This window comes from Oryctolagus cuniculus, chromosome 11 (assembly GCF_051225735.1).
Source record: "Oryctolagus cuniculus isolate XC-2025 breed Fujian yellow rabbit chromosome 11, ASM5122573v1, whole genome shotgun sequence".
Taxonomy (NCBI): Eukaryota; Metazoa; Chordata; class Mammalia; order Lagomorpha; family Leporidae; genus Oryctolagus; species Oryctolagus cuniculus.
The window spans coordinates 108,098,704-108,119,684 of record NC_142877.1 but is presented as its reverse complement, the minus strand read 5'-3'; the positions used below and the strand labels follow the sequence as shown (position 1 = coordinate 108,119,684).

General features: G+C 51.3%; 1 protein-coding gene across 1 annotated transcript in view; it reads right to left on the bottom strand.

Annotated features, from left to right (window-relative positions):
• Positions 1-8,673: 8,673 nt before the first annotated feature.
• The window catches only part of C11H12orf75 (chromosome 11 C12orf75 homolog), a 54,060-nt gene continuing 41,752 nt past the window's right edge, over positions 8,674-20,981 (bottom strand). The window contains exons 3-6 of the mRNA XM_051844930.3: positions 13,663-13,698; positions 12,295-12,374; positions 10,858-10,892; positions 8,674-9,528 (exon numbers count right to left, since the gene is read on the bottom strand). Of these exons, the coding sequence (XP_051700890.3) occupies positions 10,888-10,892; positions 12,295-12,374; positions 13,663-13,698 (121 nt within the window). The 3' untranslated portion in view covers positions 8,674-9,528; positions 10,858-10,887. The remainder of the gene's footprint in view (positions 9,529-10,857; positions 10,893-12,294; positions 12,375-13,662; positions 13,699-20,981) is intronic.

Here is a 20,981-nt window from a genome sequence, read left to right as displayed (position 1 = left end):
CCAGAAGCCAACAGCAGCCCCAGAGCTCTTCCAAGCCAAATCCCAGTGCCTGGAGCCATTCCCGTGGTAGCCTGTGACCCTCTGCAGGACCTGGTGTGTCCATCCTCATAGTCTCTCTCTGTCTTCCCCTTCTCCCCCCTACACTCAGGCCTGTCTAAAGCTGTTAGGTGCTACTGTATTGGCACCCCTAAAATCCTCCCGAGAAAACACCTGACTTGGCCCCAAAACTATCACAGCAGACAGGTGTGTGTTGGGGTGTTGCTCTCCAAGTCAAGTCTAGAATTTCTTTACAAAGTGATTCTGCTCCAGGGAGGCATGAACAAGAGAAAGCCCAGGACGAGGAGCAGCAGCAGGGCCCAAGGCAGAGCCAGTGAGGGCTGGGGGGGGCGGGGGGGCGTCTCTGCACGGGCTATGAGCCCTCGCTCACAGAGCTCAGGGGCAGCGCCGGCAGCCTTGTGCCAATGCCATCTGTGTTCACAAACGTTGCCGCGTGTGAATGCGGGTGCCAGGGAAGTGTGCGGTGGGCCGGAGCCCCACCCCCTCCACTCAAGGCAACCGCGTGAAGGAGAGGCAGTGAGTTCCCCGCAGGAACTCGTGTGAGCGTCACTCCTCTCTGCGCAGAAGCTGTAAAGGGGAAATAATACATGTTCCCATACAACAGCATCGTTGTGGAAACTCAACAACTTAATACACAGCGTGTAGTAAGCAATTCACACATAGGAGTTTTAGTGTTTCATTATTAATGACTCCATTTCACAGGTTAGGAACCTGAGACACAGAGACGTGCCCAAAGTGCCCAAAATACACAGCCAGTGAGTGGCACTGTCAGGACAGGAACCCCCAGAACAAACTGCTCAACCCAGGAATCGAGAGTATAAGAGGTTACTCCCGACTAGGGAAACCAAGCTGCTGTTGGAAGTTGATTCCACCAGGTGGCAGTAGAGGCACACACTACCTGGGCAGGACCCTAACCCGCAGCAGCGGGAGGTTTGCATGCAGTTTCATTGCAGAATTTATGCCAATTGTTAGGGAACAGCATGGTTCAGGCCGGCACTGTGGCGTAGTGGGCTAAGCCTCTACCTGTGGTGCTGGCATCCCACATGAATGTCAATTCAAGTCCAGGCTGCTCCTCTTCGGATCCAGCTCTCTGCTGTGGCCTGGGAAAGCGGTAGATGGCTCAAGTGCTTGGACCCCTGCACCTATGTGGGAGACCCAGAAGCAGCTCCTGGCCGCTGGCTACAGATCGGCCCAACCCCAGCTGTAGTGCCCTTTTGGGGAGTGAACGAGCAGATGGAAGACATGTTTTTCTCTCTCTCTCTTCCCCTCCCTTTCTGCTTCTGTCTCCTTGTAATTCTGCCTTTCAAATAAACGAATACATCTTACAAAAAATAGCATGATTCTAACTAATTTTTTATTTTCCTATTACCTTATCATGCAAGAGACTGCTATGAGGATTAGGCATGAGCATGGATGTAGAAGGGTCTGATGTTGTCAAGCAAATCCAAGGGCTTCCACCAAGGTCAGATGCATGCTTGTCAATCACGCCTGTGGGCCAAGCCCTGCGCCAGTGCTGGGGACCGGGGAGGACAGGCTTGCCAGCCACTGAACAGTGAGAGACGGGGACCGGCCCCACCACTGTGTCACCCTCCACTCGCTTCACTCTGGTCCCCGCACAAAATGGTGTGGGCTCGGCCTCCACGGGTGGCAGCCAAGAGGGAAAGAAGCCAATGGGCTCAGTACCGGTTGGAGCAAGTGGGTGAATGTGGATTTGCAATGCAGGTGGCAAGTGCTCTCCTGGGGCCCGTCACCCAAGTGCAGGAGAGGGAGGGATCCAAGCTGCCGGCTCAGCCTCACAGATGCAAAGAACAGGTGGAGAGAGGTGGGAAAATATTCCAGCACCAGCTACTCTCCGCAACCATTCCAGGCACTGAAGCTCCCGAATAAAGCCCTGAGCTCCGGCCTGGCCTAGTAGATGGAAGACTGATCTCTCTCTCTCACTCTCTTTCTCTCTCTCTCACTCTCTCTCCCCCTCTCTGTAAACCTTTCAGATAAATAAGTCTAAGAGAAAGAAAGAAATCACTATGAAAAGCTGCACCTAGGGGTACGAGCCAGGGCATAACTAGTGGAGGACAGGGAAAGACCTTCGAGGCCCAGGTATGGGGAGGTGCTGCACACAGATACTCAAGTTGTCACCCATTAGTTGGGGAAGGAGCAGTGAACCAGGGCAGAAATCCTGAAGCAGCAACAGTTGCAGTTCAGCTTACCGCCACCAGGAGGCGCAGGGAGTCGCATCCTTGGACAGGTGACAATTGTCTCATTATTTTTATTTTGAATCCTTTGTCTTTAATGAGGCTGAGTGTCCCACTGTGCCGCACTAGCCAATCGTGTCCTTTCATGAACTTTCTAGTGCCTTTGTTCCCAGTCTCTCAGGGCCTCCATCTGAGCTCTTTACAGAGATTAACCCTGTCCGCAGTGGCTGTCCGACTGTTTTCCACTTCCCTTTTAAGCAATTCCAAGCTATGTTCTTCGGACACACGGCTGGTTTCTGTTTTTCTATAACCAGGTCTGCCAACATGGCATTTTGTGGGCTCGGCTTGACGTGTCACTCACATCAATCTCTTTCCCAAATCTCAATTCAAATAACTGCTGTCCAATATTTTCCTTAGTTTCACAGTTTATTTCTATTATGTTCCAGTCCACTGGAATATACTTACAGGATGCCATGTGGTGTCTCCGGCACCAGTTTTAAAAAGTGACTTCCTGAGGTGGGTGTTGTGGCACAGGGGTTAGACGCCCGTGGGACGCCCACAGCCCGTATCCGAGAGCCTGGGTTCAAGTCCCAGCTCTGCTTCTGATCCGGCTTTTCCAGCTTCCCTGGGAGGAAGCAGGTGATGGCTCAAGCACTTGGGTCCCTGCTACCCGTGTGGACTTCAGTTTCCTCTCCTGGCTCTGGCACGTTCCAGCCCCCGCTGTGTTCCAGGCCCTGCTGTTCCGGGGGTCAGCCAGCAGGTGGCAGCTTGCTCGCTCCTGAGCTCGCTCTCTCACTGCACGTTTCAAATAAACAAAAATACTTTTTTTAAAAAGTAACTTCCTTTACATTCTAGTGTATGACATGATATGCAGAATTTGTATTTACGCGTTTTTCTGTTCTCTCGGTTCTCTCTGCCTGTGTTACGGCTACTGTGGTTTTTATGAACGGTCTGATGCCCAGTAGGTCATGTCCCACGCCCTCAAATTGCAATGTTTTATGTCTGTAGCTGCAGTGAAGCTCCAGGTAAAGACAGAAACATAATAATTTGACCTCTGAGGTGACCCCCTCTGAACAGAGAGCCAGGGCATCCAGGGTTACAGACTCCTCTGTTAGCTGCAAACAGGATCGGTATCGCCTGTAAAACACAGTCGAGCCATGCATAGTAACAGACCACCTTCCCTCAACAAGATCAATATGCCCAGACTCTCCCCTCCGTTCCCGTGGGAGCCCCTGCCCGTGACGGCATGGTTACCCCAACCCCGGCTACTCTGTACAGCCCTTCACACACTCACCTCACCCTGCGCTCGCTCCCTGTGCCTTCCGGGACAACAAACTCCTGGATTCACTCCTATTCCCTGCCCTCTCCCTGGCTGCTCCTTCAAGGCCACTTCCTTTTACCCTGGGCTCCAAACACGGAGTGGCTGGGCTGAGCCCTCGAATCTCTTTCCTATCCACACCCCTGCTGGAGACCCCGCGGCCTACAGCAAGCCTGCGCCTTCAGCCCTGATCTCTCCCCCGACACGGCGCCTGCTCATGCTAGGGCTGCCCAGGGAGCTCCAAGAGGCACCCTCGCCCTTGCATCCAAATCACCTGTGACACCCAAACCCTGCTCCTCCGCGTGCTCCCCGCCTCGGCAGATGGCACCCCCGTTCTCCCGGCTGCTCGGTCACCATCCCGGAGTGCTCCTCGTTTCTATTCCATCCACTGCATCTTCAAACTCCATCCCGAAGCTGACTGCTTCCAGTGCCACTGCCCTGCCCAGGCGGCCATCACGGCCCTGCTCGGCTACTCGGACCACCTCCCCGCTTCCAGCCTCACCACACCCGCACTGCAGCCAGCGAGCCGCCTCCCCTGCTCCATGCCAGTCAAGGCGTCCCCCTCACGGCCGGAGCCACCGCCCTGCACTGGACCTGGTGCCCCTCCAGCCAACCTCTGACGTCACCTATCCCTCTTCCATTTGTGATCTTTTTCCTTTTTAATATTTACTCCCCTAACCGGCTGGGCCAGGCCAAAGCCACCACCCTATAGCTCCATCCAGGTCTCCCACATGGGTGGCAGGGGCCCAAGCATTTGGGCCATCTTCTGCTGCTTTCCCAGGTGCATTAGCCAGGAGCTGGATTGGAAGCGGATCAGCCAGGACTCGAACCCACGCTCCAATATGAGATGCTGCTGTCGCAGGCAACAGCTTAATTTGATACACCATTTAGTGGCGGCCCCGTTTGCAATCTCTGCCACCCTGAACTGTCTGCTCTTCTTCAAATATGACACACATACGTAACCTGTCCCTCGTCCTCAGAGTGACTTCCACTACAGATCGACACGGGTGGTTACTTCCCCTGCAGAGTCTTACCTTGCAATGAACAACTCCCTCATCACCGGTCACAATGCTCCCCGTTCCAACCAGCTCTTTCTTCCCTCTTTGCTGGGACCTCCTGAGAGCTGCTGAAATCGCAATATTCACTCCCTGTGTCCATCCCCATAATGAACACTGGGCCCATCACGTCAGGGACTTCCCTCTGCCTTGTTCACTGCTCCAGGGCCTAGAACAAGGCCTGGCGTGGAACAGACACCCGGGACATAACCAACGATGCACGAATCCATGAATGGCTGGCTTCTGCTAACAAGCCTGGGGAAGAATCAGAATTCATTGCGTCCCATTGGCTGAAATTTTTCAAGACACAGAAAAGTCAACTGACACCCAAAGGCCCTAACAACTGTCCCAGAGAGATGACGGCTCTAGAGAGAGAGAGAGGAGACCGAGAGGCTGCCCCACCAGTCTTTCTCTCTCTGGAAGACAAACGGTGTCCCTTCCACACCAACCAAAGGCCATCTCTTCACAGTGGGTTCCAGGGGCTCCACTGTAAGAAGAACGGAAAGAGTATACCAGGCCCCTGCCTTCGAGGGAGCCTGGGTTCTTTAATATTAAATATTTTGAGAATGAGGAAAAGACATTAATTGAAAAAGAAGTGGGAGAAAAATGTGACACAGTGGGGTGGCTCCGACATCCCTGCAACCTAATTAGCTCATTACTAAGCCAAAGCCTGGCTCTCCCCTAATGGAATGTTCCTGACACCCTCACTGTCTGGCTACATCCAGCCACGAGCACTGTGTCTGAAAACTCCAAGTACGTTCTATAAAGATTTATCTGAAAGGCAGAGTGAGAGAGAGGGAGAGGGATAGACCTTCCATCTACGTCCCAGAGGCCTGCAGTAGCCAGGGCTGGGCCAGGCTGAAACCAGGATCCAGGAACTCCATCAGGTCTCCCACGTGGGTGGCAGGAAACAGAGTCCTGGGGTCTCCCGTCGGGTGCCTCGCAGGTGCAGCGGCACAGGGAGCTGGGTGGAAAAGTGCAGAGCTGCCAAGACTCGAACCAGGCTCCCTAGTGTGGGATGCAGGCGTCCCAGGCAGCGGCTGCACCTGCTGTGCCCGAACGCTAGCCCTGTATTTTGTATCAAAACTGCACCTTCACCAAACAGAACTGCAAGGATTAGTCACACCTCCAGAGAGAAACCTGCAGAGCAGGTGCCGGAAGAGACAGTAAAACCAATGCTCTGCGAGCTCCTGGGAGAGGAGGAGGGACCTCTCTCAGCACCTGAGCTTCACACCCCAGCCTCTAGGAGAAGTGCCAGCACGGCCCACAAGACCCCTCAAAAGCCCACTCCCCCACCCTCCACCATTCCCATCACTCCACCTGCCAGGTACAATGTCCACCAGGTCCCGGGTTGCACCACGGCCTGCAGGGCTCCGTGCCTTTGTGCCTGCAGTTCTCGGCCACAATGCCTTTCCTTCTCCCACTTACCGGGAGCAAACTGTCACTCTCCCCACAGCTCTGCACGGGGGACCGCACCCCAGAGTCACTGCGCACCTGGCATTCAGACCTGGGTGTCCCTGCTCTGTGTGCCACGCCCTCTCGGCCACTGTGTTCCAAGTTCATTACAGGCTACTACGTCTCTATCACTGCCTGGGTCTTTTCCAGCTGAACCCTGAGTAACCAGTGCTCATCGCGGTGGCAGCAAGAACTCAGCCCCTGTTGGTTTGGTGACTGAACGGCAGAAACGGGATTAGCACACACACTACGGAAAAGCACCTCACCATCTGGCCCTGCTTGGATTAATCAGGTGCATCGAGTACACGTAGTACGAGAACGACTTTCCTGGAAGTGAGTTCACTCCTGTAATTTTTCCCAGCGCTGGGCACGGATATACCACTGCTACCCGTAGCTCCCCATTCACAAGGCAGCCTGGATTCTCCTCTTCAAACTCTTGCCCGTTCAGAAACCCCAGAAAGGCAGCTCCCCATTGTACTAACAGCATCATCTATCATTTCGGTTCCCTCCCCAAAGCCAGTCCAATTCCCTTTGAAGACTCCGCTGAGCAGGACAGCAATGTTCAGCAACACCCCAGGGTACTTACACTAGTTAGAAGCAGATTTCCACAGGACAGAGTTGGGGGTAGCTTCTCAAAGCTCAGCTCTGAGGCTTAGGGGCAAGTTATCTCCCTCCCGCCTTAGAAGGTTTCCTAAGAGAATCTTTTATCATCACACAATTCCACTAATCAGGAATTCTATTAAACTCACATCTCCATTGTATTTTTAACAATAACCTTGCAAAGGAACAGAATGTGTTGTTTGAAAAGGTATTAACTCTTAAATTTCAGGCGTTTTGAAGGCTTTACCAATCTCTCACAGTGCTGTTGAAGCCTCTCATGTGAATGATTATTATTCTTTGAGTCTTTCACTCAAGATTCTTGCAGTACTTATGAAAGATGATCATCTTTAGCCTCCAGACACAGGTAAGTGGGTAGCAAGTATTATTAACATCTAAGCATCGCAGGATTCTAAATTTAAATCATGTCTGGTTGAAGGAAAATGTTAAGACTTGTCATAATATGGGAAACACTCTTCATTTATAATGAAATTTGATGGAATTCTAGGGATGTGTTTTAACTATTGAGCTGAATTTTTTTATAGGCCTGCTCTCTGTTAAAAAGTCATGATGGGGACATGTTATAATCCAACATGAAAATTTCCCAATGGATAAACCTGGAATAATTTCAGCAACTTATGACAGTATTAGATTATAACCGACAGAACAAAATAAACACTTGTAAGTTCATATCAACAGAGAAAAATGACTGAATAAGTAAATAGGAGACAGGATGGCCAAATGGAACAATTAATGGAGCAGGATGGCCAGTGGAGTCTTAGATTTGATTTTGGAAGCAAACAAAGGAAATCAGAGAAAAAATTAATGGAATCGAATTTAAGGGTGTAGTTTCAAGTGCTGTGCCTTTGTCTAACTTCTAACCTTTGAAAAACACACTATTTATGCAAGAGTAACATTAGGGGAGTTGGGTTAAGAGCAAACAGGAGCTCTCTGTACAATCCTCACCCTCTTCTAGAAATCTAAAATTGGTTCAAAATTAAACATTTTCAATCTAAACAAAGTCAATCTTAAGGGACAAACGCTCATGTTCCACTTAAATGCAGTTATGCACTGGGGGACAGCAGACAGGAGTGCAGATATCGTGGAAACTTCTTAGTCTTAAATCTTTGGTTTTTTTTATTAATTTGATGTCCCTACGGTTGTCATATGGACCTAATATATGAGAATGTTTTCCACGGCAATCTATGTATGAATTATCTCTATGTATTTGTATAGTGTATCCATGGATCACAATGCCACACGTGACTCTTTTGAAAGTGCTCTTTCGGGCCGGCGCCGCGGCTCACTAGGCTAATCCTCCGCCTTGCGGCGCCAGCACACCAGGTTCGAGTCCCAGTCGGGGTGCTGGATTCTGTTCCGGTTGCCCCTCTTCCAGGCCAGCTCTCTGCTGTGACCAGGGAGTGCAGTGGAGGATGGCCCAAGTGCTTGGGCCCTGCACCCCATGGGAGACCAGGAGAAGCACCTGGCTCCTGCCATCGGATCAGCGCAGTGCGCCGGCCACAGCACACCAGCCACGGAGGCCATTGGAGGGTGAACCAACGGCAAAGGAAGACCTTTCTCTCTGTCTCTCTTCTCACTGTCCACTCTGTCAAAAAAAAAAAAAAAAAAAAGTGCCCTTTTGAGGGCTGGCAATGCAGCACTCGCTACAGGTTAAGCTGCTGCTTGGGGCGTTGGCACCCCCTGTGGGAATGCTTGGTTCCTCTCTGCTTCCAATCCAGCTCCCTGCTAAAGTACCTGGGAAGGCAGTGGAAGATGGTCCAAGTGCTTAGGGTCCCACCACCCATGAGGGAGACACGGACAGAGTTCCTGACTCCTGGCTTCGGCCTGGCCCAGGTGTGGCTGTTGTGACCGCTTGGATAATGAAACAGCAAATGGAAGATCTTTCTCTTTGTCTCTGCCTCTGACAGCTCTGCTTTTCAAATAAATAAGTCTTTTAAGAAATTGGGGTTTTTTCTGAAAAATAATTGAGAAATCCAGGTAAAGAGGGCTAAAAATGTTTTAATTGTTGAAATACACTGGTGAACACAGCGATTTACACTGCAGTACTGAGTAGATACACGCAACATTATCAAATTAAGGACTTCCCAGACAGCCCACGGATCACCAATCCACAGGGCCTTGAAAGCTGTCACAGTCACACCAAGGTGGAACGGGAGACTGACGTCCATGAAGCAGCCTGACTACAGAAAACAGGCATTTAATCAACATGTGCACACGGCATGCGAATTTAAGTAGCTTTCCTTTGACTACTTCCATGTAAAATATTGTTCCTAATAAAGGAATTTCTTTGACATTTAAATAAAATTTGAAAACCAAATAGTAAAAAAGAGGGAGGGATTAATAAGAATCAGTTTACCAATTTTATAGCTAAAAAGTAATGAGAAGTAGAAATAGTGAAAGAGAACAAATATATTACTTTAAGGAATTCATTTATAGTGGCTTACTATTTTAAGTTATAAACAGAATAAGGATTTCATTATATAAAAAAACTATCAAAAAAGTATCTGAAAAGACATGAGTTCTATGAACTGTGCTGGGTGGCCGAGGGGGACATGCAGTGGGCGGGGCATGGTGGCCCGGGGGCACGCAGCCACCTCCCGGGATTCTCGCAGGTGGGCCACAGGGAGCTCCATCAACGGGTGTACTATCTAATCAATTCCTCGCTGTTACCACAGCCCTCAGCCTGCACCTGCCATCCTAGCCATGCACCTAAGAGTTGGGGGGGGCGAGGGGGGGCAGGAGGGGAACTGAGGGAGACAGTCCATAGTTTCCTGGGAAACATCTGCACACATCACAATGTCAGAGCCAAATTCCTTCCAAATGGATGAGCAAGCTGCAGAGACAACAAACAGAGAAAGAGAAACGGAGTTAGCAAACTTGTAAGGTGCAACTTAGATACAAATCCGGCAGCCTGGAGCCTACCTAGTAGTCACTGATTCTTAGTAAATCACACACTCAACGTCCACCCAAATACACTGATTCAAGACTCATCCTGAGGCAGCTGCAACGCTGAGCACTGGTGATGATATTCATATAAAGAGACAAAGTGGATGGAAAAAAAAAAAGACTTAGAAACTCAACAGTTAAAACACAACATGATAAGCCTATCTGCATATACGCCAGTTTCACCCATATTAATAATACAGACTGGCTGGGCACAGCCCCACGCCTCCCAGACTGGTCAGAACCAGCTGTGGGAGTCAGGCCATCCACCTGCCAGGGGTCTGCGTGCTGGCATTTGAGGACCTGTGCTGGAAGCACTCACACATCTAAAGGGGCCCGGCCGAGAGCCACCTACAGAGGACACTGCACTTCCGGATTATTAAAATTTTAATCATCTGAATGGATTCCCAAATCATTTCTCAACTGGTTTCACAAAGTCCCAGAAGCTACGGGGCTACCCCAGGAGATGGGGGCCTCCTGACGGCTAAGGTGGCAAAGTGGCGGGGTGTCACTTCGCAAGGCCGAAACACAATGGGGTCCAAGCATTGAGCGTGCGTTGGGCCAGGGGAACTGGGATTCTGCCCCTGTGGAAATGCTGCCGCATCGCTTTAAGACACTGGCACACAGAAGGTACTTAGCAACCAAGTGTGACTCTTCTCTTGTCCTTCTCCCTGTGTGGCTCGGTTTAATTCCAACTCCAAGCGCCTCACCAGGACTCGTCTTTGAGAACGGCTTCTTCTGCCCACCTGCAAACCTGGTCTGGATCCCTCCCCTCCTGCAGGTCAGGACAGTGACGACCGCCTGTCCCTGCTGGAGTGCTGAGACTCAGACACCGCCTCCCTGAACATGAACTCACCTCTGGCTCTGCCATACACTTGATGTTAGTCCTAACCTAATGAGCCCTCCTTGTCTGTCATTTGTCAACACAAGGCCCTCTAAGTGCTGACAGCAGGGAAGGGCGGAGACCTCAGAGTGTTAGGTAGATGCTGTACTTGCTCTTATTCAATACATTAAGTTGCACCACAAACAAAAGTAGTTGGAAAGAAAATTGTCCTGATCCCTAACCTCTTCACAGTGAAACACACTCAGTTCCATGGGCTGAGACGCCTCCCTCTGACCCTCAAGTTTAGGATTTCTTAGAAACAAGTAACAGTGACAGCTGCAGCTCATGCATCATCAAGGCTGAACACACAGAACTATTCAGAAAAATATACAATACCTCTTGATTCTTGGGCCGTGTTATGTTCTTCTAATCTTAAAGAGAAAATTAAGAAGAGTTGAGTGTTCAGATTATATGGAACACACTCCAGTTCCCAACAGAACTACTAACAGTGACACACAAGGATTTGCTAGTTTACATCATCAAGTAGAGAAACAGCAAAGAGGATCAAATAATTATGGTATCGGCCGGCGCCGCGGCTCACTAGGCTAATCCTCCGCCTTGCGGCGCCGGTACACCGGGTTCTAGTCCTGGTTGGGGCACCAGTTCTGTCCCGGTTGCTCCTCTTCCAGGCCAGCTCTCTGCTGTGGCCCGGAAATGCAGTGGAGGATGGCCCAAGTCCTTGGGCCCTGCACCTGCATGGGAGACCAGGAGAAGCACCTGGCTCCTGCCTTCGGATTAGCACGGTGCGCTGGCTGCAGTGCACTGGCCGTGGCGGCCATTGGAGGGTGAACCAACGGCAAAGGAAGACCTTTCTCTCTCTCTCTCTCTCACTGTCCACTCTGCCTGTCAAAAATAATAATAATAATAATAATTATGGTATCTTACCTACAGTGCCAGACAGTCTTGTGTGCAAAGTAAACACGGTAAGAACGGTCATGGAGAGCTACCATCGTTAGGGCGTAGCGTATTCAGCATACTTGATAGTAAGCCCCACTTAAACCCTGACTTAAGACCCTACACAAAAGCTGAGAAGGAACCTTACTTTCTCTCCCTTTATCAACAGATCAAAGTTAGTCGCCTTCCTATATCAGAGAAATTTTTTTTTTTTTTTAATTTTTTTTGACAGGCAGAGTAGACAGTGAGAGAGACAGAGAGAAAGGTCTTCCTTTGCCGTTGGTTCACCCTCCAATGGCTGCTGCGGCCTGCGCACTGCAGCCAGACGCACCGCACTGATCCAAAGCTAGAAGCCAGGTGCTTCTCCTGGTCTCCCATGGGGTGCAGGACCCAAGCACTTGGGCCATCCTCCACTGCACTCCCGGGCCACAGCAGAGAGCTGGACTGGAAGAGGAGCAACCGAGACAGAACCGGCGCCCCGACCGGGACTAGAACCCGGTGTGCCGGCGCCGCAAGGCGGAGGATTAGCCTAGTGAGCCGCGGTGCCGGCTTCTATATCAGAGAAATTTACCTTTATGTTTTACAAAAACTCCATGAACTGACTTCAATGCCAGCTTGCATTTTCACACTGATCACTGAAATTTAGAAAGTTTAAGTGCCTGTGAGTACACAACCACAAATAAGAGCTAAATTTTGCCCTGGAATTACTCTTAATACGTGGGTGGTATTTTCAGCAAATGAGCACAAGAACAGACAGTACTTACGGCTCCCTGCAACTAACTCTCATGGAGGCTGAGTCAAACAAGCTGAAATAAGAATTTTCTGGTTTTTTCATAAAACATGAAAATAAACACTTAGAATAAACACCATTTAACTTACTTTTTCGTACAGTCTTTGTCTGATTGGACACCATATTGACAGCTTCAGATGGTAGGCCAACATAGACGCCTCCGTAGTTTCTTTAAGAAAAGAAATTGGACCAGTTTAAGTGGTACTATATATTCATAGGAAGCAAAAAAAAAAAAAAAGCCAAAGAGTACTTCAATGACGTAACTGCTAAAATCACTCCAATTTTTCAGAAGTAGAATTCAGAATATTACTGTCCCTGAAAATATAATTATTTTCTTCTATTAAAAAGAAGCTATTTAAAAGAAAAAACATGAAGTCACATTGAGTTAGAAGGATTTTTAGATATTTTACTTGCAATGACAAAGAACAGAAGTTGGAAAGCTATAATTTGGTACAGCACTAAATAGCAGTAGAGTGACATGTCATGGTTCATCAAGCCTCATTCATTATGAACTCAGAGTGGTCAGCATGGAATTAGGTGTTATGGGCACACAATATCATTTTACCTACAAGGAGATATAAATGCAAAATTTGAAATCTATAGTTTTTCATAATACACATTTCCCATGAACTATTTAAACACCCTGCATATGCATGGGTTCCAAAACCTCTGCATCATTTTAACTTTGTTTTCTATAAGTTTGTTTTTTTTTTTTTTTTTTTTAAGATTTATTTGAAAAGCAGAGTGACACAGAGGGCATTGGTGGGGAGGGTGGGGGACAGAAACATAGAGAGAGAGAGATCTCCCACCTGCTGGTTCACTCCCCAAATGGTTACAGTAGCCAGGTGTGGGCCAGGCTGAAGCCAGGAGCCCAGAACTCCATCCAGGTCTCCTACATGGGTGCAGCGGCCCAAGTGCGGAGCCACCTTCTGCTGCCCTCCCAGGTACACTAGCAGGGAGTGAAGTGGAAGCAGAGCAGCTAGAACTCACACCAGTTCTGCAGTGTGGGATCGCAGGCGGCAGCTAAACTCGCTGTGCCACACTGCTGGCCCCACTGCCTTTCTCAAAGGCCCTCATATAAAACGAGGGCCAGGGGTGTGAAGAGTCCCGAGATCCGAGTGCAGTCACTCAGAGGACGGGGAAGAGGAGGAGGAGGACAGAGAGGGCTGGGGCAGCCGGGAAGTCCTCCAGCCACAGAGAAAGAGCACACACAAAGGCCACACAACAGAAACGGGCACCGGCCAAACGCACAGGACCAAGCCCCGGCCTGATTGAAAGAAGCAAAGATTAGGAATTCTGGGCCGGTTCTTTGCCAGATCACACGTGCCTACCTGTGCTCTCTGAGCCAAAGTTTTCCTGGTGGAGGCTGCACTGCTGGCCACGTGCTACCGTGTGTCAGGTCCACGAGGTGTGACCAGAATTACGGAAATTATAAGCGGCTGCAATGCCAAACCTACCTCCTCTTGTCATCCTCGCTTATCGACTCTTCTGCTCTGAAAGGTCAAAGACATTTGCCGTGAGCCACCTGGTGACACAGAGACTTCACTTCCAGTTATGAGCAAAAAGGAACTGCTGGAGTCGGTGAACTCAAAAGGCTTCCATAGCCTTGGCAACTCATGACAAGAGCCTAGGGTGATTACTGATGCCATAAATAAGAGTGTCAATTTGTTAAGTCAACAGCAGGAGTCACAGTGTACTCCTCATGTAGGATCTCTGTCCTTAATGTGCTGTACATTTTGATTTAATGCCATAACTAGTACTCAGACAGTATTTTTCACTTTGTGTTTCTATGTGGGTGCAAAATGTTGAAATCTTTACTTAATGTATGCTAAACTGATCTTCTGTATATAAAGAGAAATGAATCTTGATGTGAATGGAAGGGGGGACGGAGAGGGAAAGGGGAGGGTTGCAGGTGGGAGGGAAGTTATGGGGGGGGGGAGCCATTGTAATCCATAAGCAGTACTTTGGAAATTTATATTAAATAAAAGTTAAAAAAAAAAAAAAAGGAACTGCTGGGCTCAGGCTGACTTCAAGTGTTTCCATCAAGCAAGTACTTCTGCAAACGCGGTCTTCTGTCTCCGCCTCAATCATCCATACATACACAGTGGTAATTTTCTACTTAGCAAAATGTGCAAATCAACAAATGCCAAAAACCCACCTGCCAAACAAAATGAGAAACCCAGGGCGGCTGAGGTGGGGGAGAACACAGAAGTCAGGGCTCAGGAAGCCTGGGTTTGCTGCCGGCTGTGCCACCCACTCCCCATGACAGGCAGGCTGTGTGTACCGCCTGGGAAGGGAGGGGTCAACCAGATGGCCCCCAAGGTCCTTTCCGGTCCTAACCATGACAGTGACCGCTCTGCCTGTTCAGTGGTGCAAACATAGATACTGAACGACCTAGTCCATGCAAAAAGAACTAAGGCCAATCTGATTTCCTTTTACCTAAAAACACGAGCCGTTTTATACGTGATTGGCCACCAAGAGAGGGAGAAAATGTTTAAAAGGAAGCTTTCAGAGGACATCACTCGAACATGCACTTCAACATTCTACCAGCAGGTCCTTCCAAGAGAATCAGAAAGGCTTCCTGGAAGCACCAGCTAGAGCACAGATGTTGCTCGTCTGGAAGGAAAAATCAGCTCCACAAGACACAAACGTATCTGGTGAATCCAACATGCGATTCTAGGGGGCCTCAGTCAGGAAGACAGCGACTGAAACATCTTCGCTGCATTTTCTGGTTCTAGAAGTCGTCAAACCACAGCTTCGCCCACTTAAAAGCTGCAGATATGAGGTCGTGGATGCGCGGGAGAAGTCGGCTTCACTGCACCAGCCAGTGCGTCCCAAGTCCACCCAGAAGGAAAGCACAGATCTGGCCATCATCTAACCACCAGCTGCGGAATACAGCTGACACCCAACAGTGCAGAACCCACCGTGAGGCCTCATTTATGCAGACAGAGCACAGAACCTAAGCTTGCCAACAATTACCAGCCTCCCTCTTCCTAAGGTTGAATCCTCGCTTAATTCCGAAGTGTCAAGGTCATCCTGTATTGCAAACAGTGTTACTTATTGATGTAGACAACCACCTGCTGTTTGCTACTTTAAATGAAAATGGATTTATAACCCCATAATTTAGACCATGAGAAACTGATGGTGACAAACGCATTCAAGATCATTAGAACTGTTTACTCCGGTCCTGTGGGACTAACATCATCATGAAATCGCTTTCAAAGCTATAAATAACTGGTAGACTCAGACACACATATTGTCTCACGTTTTCTGCCATGACAATTTTTTTTTTAGATTTATGTATTTATTTATATCAAATTCAGAATTACAGAGGAGGGGGCATGGGGTGAGCGAGAACTTCCATCCACAGGTTCACTCCCCAAATGGCCCAACAGCCAGGGCTGGGCCAGGAGCTGCATCCAGGTCCCCCTAACTGCGCACATGCCTTTGCGTCTTCACTTGTATCACAGAAATGCACACAATCCACCCGCTCACCCCAGCTGGATCTCTCCAACTGTTACCACCCTCCTTAAGGATGGGGAGACCCCAGATGGTAGCAGAATCCTAGTGTGTGTTTCAGCGTTATTCCAAGACACGTGGAACAGCTGCGGAGAGCCAGCCATCACTGCAGACCTCGCCAAACACACCCACTGCTCTTTTTCCCTCAGGCTCCAAGGCTGCCCTGCTCAGCAGGTGTCCCTGAATCTGCTCCTCTGGCCGCCCAGGTCCAGACTGAGGCTACGTTGGAAAACAAGGGTTGTCTACCCGAATCTCTTTCTGGAAGGGCCGTCCCCGGCCACTGTTGAGCTGCCTGGGGAACAACAAGGGCTGCCCTGTCCGAGGCCAGGAGGACAGGCTCCTGCTGGCTGGGGTGACGTGGTCCTGCCCCAGCTGCACAGGCCACCGTGGGGGGAGAGGAAACGGGTCGGCCAGTACCACTACAGCTTCCTGGATAAGGAGGCCCCGTGGGCGGCTGGAATTGCCCCAGGGTCACTCACTGGTGCCTCCCGTGGGCACCCAGAGCTTCCCTGAATTTATCTCGCCACTCAGCAACGTGGCAGGAAAAGTCATCACGATTCAAACCCTTCGAGCTGTGCGTGAGGCCCCCGCATCCGAACACCTGGGCTGCCCCTGTGCCCACCACTTTAAGGAATCGTACGTTTTCCCTCCCCAAGTTCCACAGATTGAAACGCTTTGTTACCACCCTGCCCTAACAATTCACTCGCCTCCCCTGCACAGGCATCAAAGCGTCTCTGGTGAGCGTGGGACGGCCAAGGTTCCCACAGGCAGCTAACAGCCTCCCGATCAGGGACAAACACATCTTACGTTTCGACTGCACCTGTGCACACCGCGGTAGGCACACGCAGATTTCTGTTAGGTTTTGCTAGTAATGGAAAGAGTTCTTCAAGCACGAGGGCTGGAGGGTCAGGCTCAGGCACGGCACCCCCAGCCATGGAAGCTCTGGGCTGAGCTGCAGAGGGCGTGGCTGTGTCTCCTGCTGGTCACTTCAGCCCCCAGTGGCAGGGCAGGGGTGACAACAGGCTTGCGGCTGCGACTGCCAATGGATTAACCCCTCACCAGCAAAGGACGTGGGGACGGACAGTGGAACACGGAGCCACTGTGCCCCAGCCTTGGGGGGACAGCAGCCCTGCTCCAACCTACAAAAGCTTCTCAGATATGGGCAGCACAGGTTTGTGCTCGGTCGGCAGGAGCAGGGGAGACGACTTCACTCCCCAGAATCTTGCCTGGGAGAGACAGGGCGGAAGGCTGCGTTACCCCAGGCTGGGAAAGACAAAGCGAAAGAGAGACCACCTCCCAGTGGATGAACTCCAGGAGCTGCCAGTCTGCCCTGCCGCCCGCAAGAGCGCTCTCTGGGAAGGACCTGGTCCAGACGCCCTTACACTCAGCTTGCCCACAGTCTTGCTCCCTAAGAAGAGGAGCAAATGGGCACACCGCAGCCGGAGAAGTTCCCTACATCGGGATCGCTTCAAGTAACAGCCTCCTTAGAGAGAGGCGCGGCTTGGGGGCCAGGGCCCAGCCACCTGCACCAGAGGTCCTGACATGTGAGAGGAGGGATTGGCGGACACGAGCAGCCCTGAGCTAGCACAAAGCGGGAAGGAACCTGGAATGTTAAAGGCTTCCACCAAGACAAACAAAAGGCGGAGGGAGAGGAGACAAGGGACCAGGTATCACAAACCAATCAGCTAAAAATATAAAAGCTAACTTACACCAGTCGCCCTCTCACCTCCCCTGCTCTGGCCCCAAGAGCTGACACTTATCACGACTTCTCCAATTTCCCGGTCACGGTCACGGAGCCAAAGGCTGCCGGTCGGCGAGGGGGAAGGGAAGTGGCACAGTCACACGGGAGGCAGGCTGCCCTAAAAACCTTGCCAACGGACGCTGCAGTGACGAGGGGACCTCTGCTGGACGCTCCGCCGCTGGCCCTCCCCTCCCAGGAACAGGCCGTCGACATTTCTTCCTAACACTACGTACAGCACACGTGGGCAGGCGACGGCGACCAGGTGGCCTGCAGCCGAGATGACTGATGGGTCACAAAATCCACAGCCTTCGGCCGGCGCCGCGGCTCACTAGGCTAATCCTCCGCCTAGTGGCGCCGGCACACCGGGTTCTAGTCCGGCACACCGGGTTCTAGTCCCGGTTGGGGCGCTGGATTCTGTCCCGATTGCCCCTCTTCCAGGCCAGCTCTCTGCTGTGGCCCAGGAGTGCAGTGGAGGATGGCCCAGGTGCTTAGGCCCTGCACCCCATGGGAGACCAGGAAAAGCACCCGGCTCCTGGCTCCTGCCATCGGATCAGCGCGGTGCGCCGGCCGCAGCGCACCGGCCACGGCGGCCATTGGAGGGTGAACCAACGGCAAAGGAAGACCTTTCTCTCTGTCTCTCTCTCTCACTGTCCACTCTGCCTGTCAAAAAAAAAAAAAAAAAAAAATCCACAGCCTTCACCTGTCCGAGTCCTGGCTCCGTGGCTTCTTCCTCCAAGAGCCCAAAAAGCCAGCAGCAGCGTGCACTCAGGGGTCTGGGGTCCCACAGCAGCTCCCCTCCTCAAGTGCCTCCATGCTGCCAGCCCCAAGCCCTTGCCTTTGCTCTCCACGCCCAGGGTCAATGCCATAGCCCTGTTACCGCCTTCTTCCTTTCCGACACACCTGGTCCTCCAACACCTGCTCCACCCACTCCTCCCAGTAAAGTCTCTCCACTAAAATGGTGTACATGGTTCCTTTTACCCCCGACTGGACGCTCCCTGATCCAAGGGTATCTCAGAAAGCCTTTGGAAAATGGCATTAAACGATCAATGTTTCTGAACGTCTCACCGCAGCATCTAAGGTCTGATCACTTCCTATTTATCAAGTGCACTAGCCGTGACACAGACGGGCTGGGCCAGGAGGCCGTGCTGTGGGGTAACAGGAAGACTGAGACAACACAGAATCGAGGTTAAAGAGTGCAGGGTGTCTTTTTGACACAGAGGCAAGACTGTGATGTATACGGCTGGTCAGGCTAGGTAAAGCAGAGTCCTTCTAGTAACCCTTGCACACCGGTATACAGGTAAAGAATTTGCCAAACCTACGGTTTTAGAACAGGAATTGGGGTTATGTTGATTTTTTCCAATAAAGATACCCTACACCATGAACAGCAGCTGAAATTTGAGTCACCATCTGATTAAAGTTCTCAGTATCCCAAGTTCTCTCTACAATGAATCTGCCTCCTGCACAGGCCAGACAGACAAGAGAAACGGGGGTGTGAGCGCCGTCTCCACACCTGCGATTTCCGAGTCTTGCGGCGGGGGGGGGGGGGGGGGGGGGCACTAATGCCTGCCCCACCCCAGGACGCGGTGCTCCTCTTAGCTCACCATCCTTGAACAAAGAGGAAGTTCCACAGGCTTCTCCTTGGCCTTAATTACCTCAGCGGCTCTTCAAGGTGGGGAACCTGCCAGTGGCCAAATACATCTGCATTTAAGAGGTAAGAAATGGGGGCCTGTGCTGTGGCACAGTGGGTTAATGCCCTGGCCTGAAGCACCGGCATCCCATATGGGTGCTGGTTCAATACCCGGCTGCTCCACTTCCAATCCAGCTCTCTGCTACGGCCTGGGAAAGCAGTGGATGATGAACCAAGTCCTTGACCTTGAACCAGCATTCCACATTTCGCTGGACTACCCAAAGTCCCCTGGCCTGGCAGCCCATGGTGGCACTCCGGGTCCTCAGTCAGGGTCTAGAAGTCTCTGAGAGGCCTACACACTTCCTCTGGCGGTGGACACAGGCTCTCAGGGGGAAGGCGTGAGGAGTGATCACTGGTCCAGCCTTGCAGCAGTGCTGAGGGCTCCCCTTCTGTCAAAGGGGTTGGAGCCCCTCCGGGTCTGGACCTGGCTGAAGGGACCCTGCCTTTCCACTGTGGTGACTCAAGCCAGGCCTCCAGCTCTCAGATCCAGTTTTCCTCTAGTAGAAATGAATACAATTTACAGGCGTCTCACCATCCTTTTAAAAATTGGGGGAAAAAATACATGGAAGTGGGGAGAAATTCACATTTAGAAAGCTGTCCTAATTCACCCCTCCAGAGACTGACCAAGCAGCTGTCATCAAAGACCCCTTCAGGGGCCGGCGCCACAGCTCAACAGGCTAATCCTCCTCCTAACAGAGGTTCTAGTCCCGGTCGGGGCGCCAGATTCTGTCCCGGTTGCTCCTCTTCCAGTCCAGCTCTTTGCTGTGGCCCGGGAGTGCAGTGGAGGATGGCCCGAGTCCTTGGGCCCTGCACCCCATGGGAGACCAGGAGAAACACCTGGCTCCTGCCATCGGATCAGCGCCAGCCGCGGCGGCCATTGGAGGGTGAACCAACGGCAAAGGAAGACCTTTCTGTCTGTCTCTCTCTCTCACTGTCCACTCTGCCTATCCAAAAAAAAAAAAAAAAAAAAAAAAAAGACCCCTTCAGGACAAAAGTATTTTATCTGCTTCTTCGCCCCTGCTACCTCATGCATGGTGTGCCCCCGCTGGCTCCGATGGGAAAGTCCCACACACACGCCCAGGGAAGTCAGGACTCCCCTCTCTCAGCGGCAGTATCTCCGCCCAGGGAAGTCAGGACTCCCCTCTCTCAGCGGCAGTATCTCCCACCATCACAGCCATCTGACAGCCGCCCCAGGCCCTCCCTTCACTACCGGATCCCTCACAAAGGGCTGTCCTGCGTGCTGGGAAGCAAGTCACACTGCAGAAACTCAACATCCCTGTCTCCTTCAGCCTCTGCAGCCGTTCCTCTCCATCATACCACGGGGTTCCGGCAAACTCCTCCCTGGGCCAGACTGGGAGCCCATGGAGTCCACGCTTCACCCCTCAAGTAAACTGTTGGCGCCGACAGGGTTCCAGGCATGCACCTAAAGCCTGAAATTGCTGTGCCTGAGCCAGTGCAAACAGAGGAGCACCACACACGGATAAAATGTGCCGGTCCTTTACTGCCAGCGGTGGAGAGCGGGCTCATGCCCTACAGAACTCTCCACCCCCTGCTCAGAGCAACAGGGTTTCTCAAGGAGGGGAGGGGGAATACATGGTTGCTAGGGTCAAGCTGACCCAAGGCCTGTGTGAAACTATACCAGTTACAATGCTGACAATACCAATTACAGTCTTGACACGAGTCCAGGTACCAACCTAAATCCTACATGTGACACAGACAAATCACAATCGTAACATCAATCCAGGTGCAGCCTATCTGTTTTAAGCTTGAGCGATCATGCTAGGGGATGTCTATGTTTTGCCAAGTCGGATGTAGTGTAGTGTTATGTC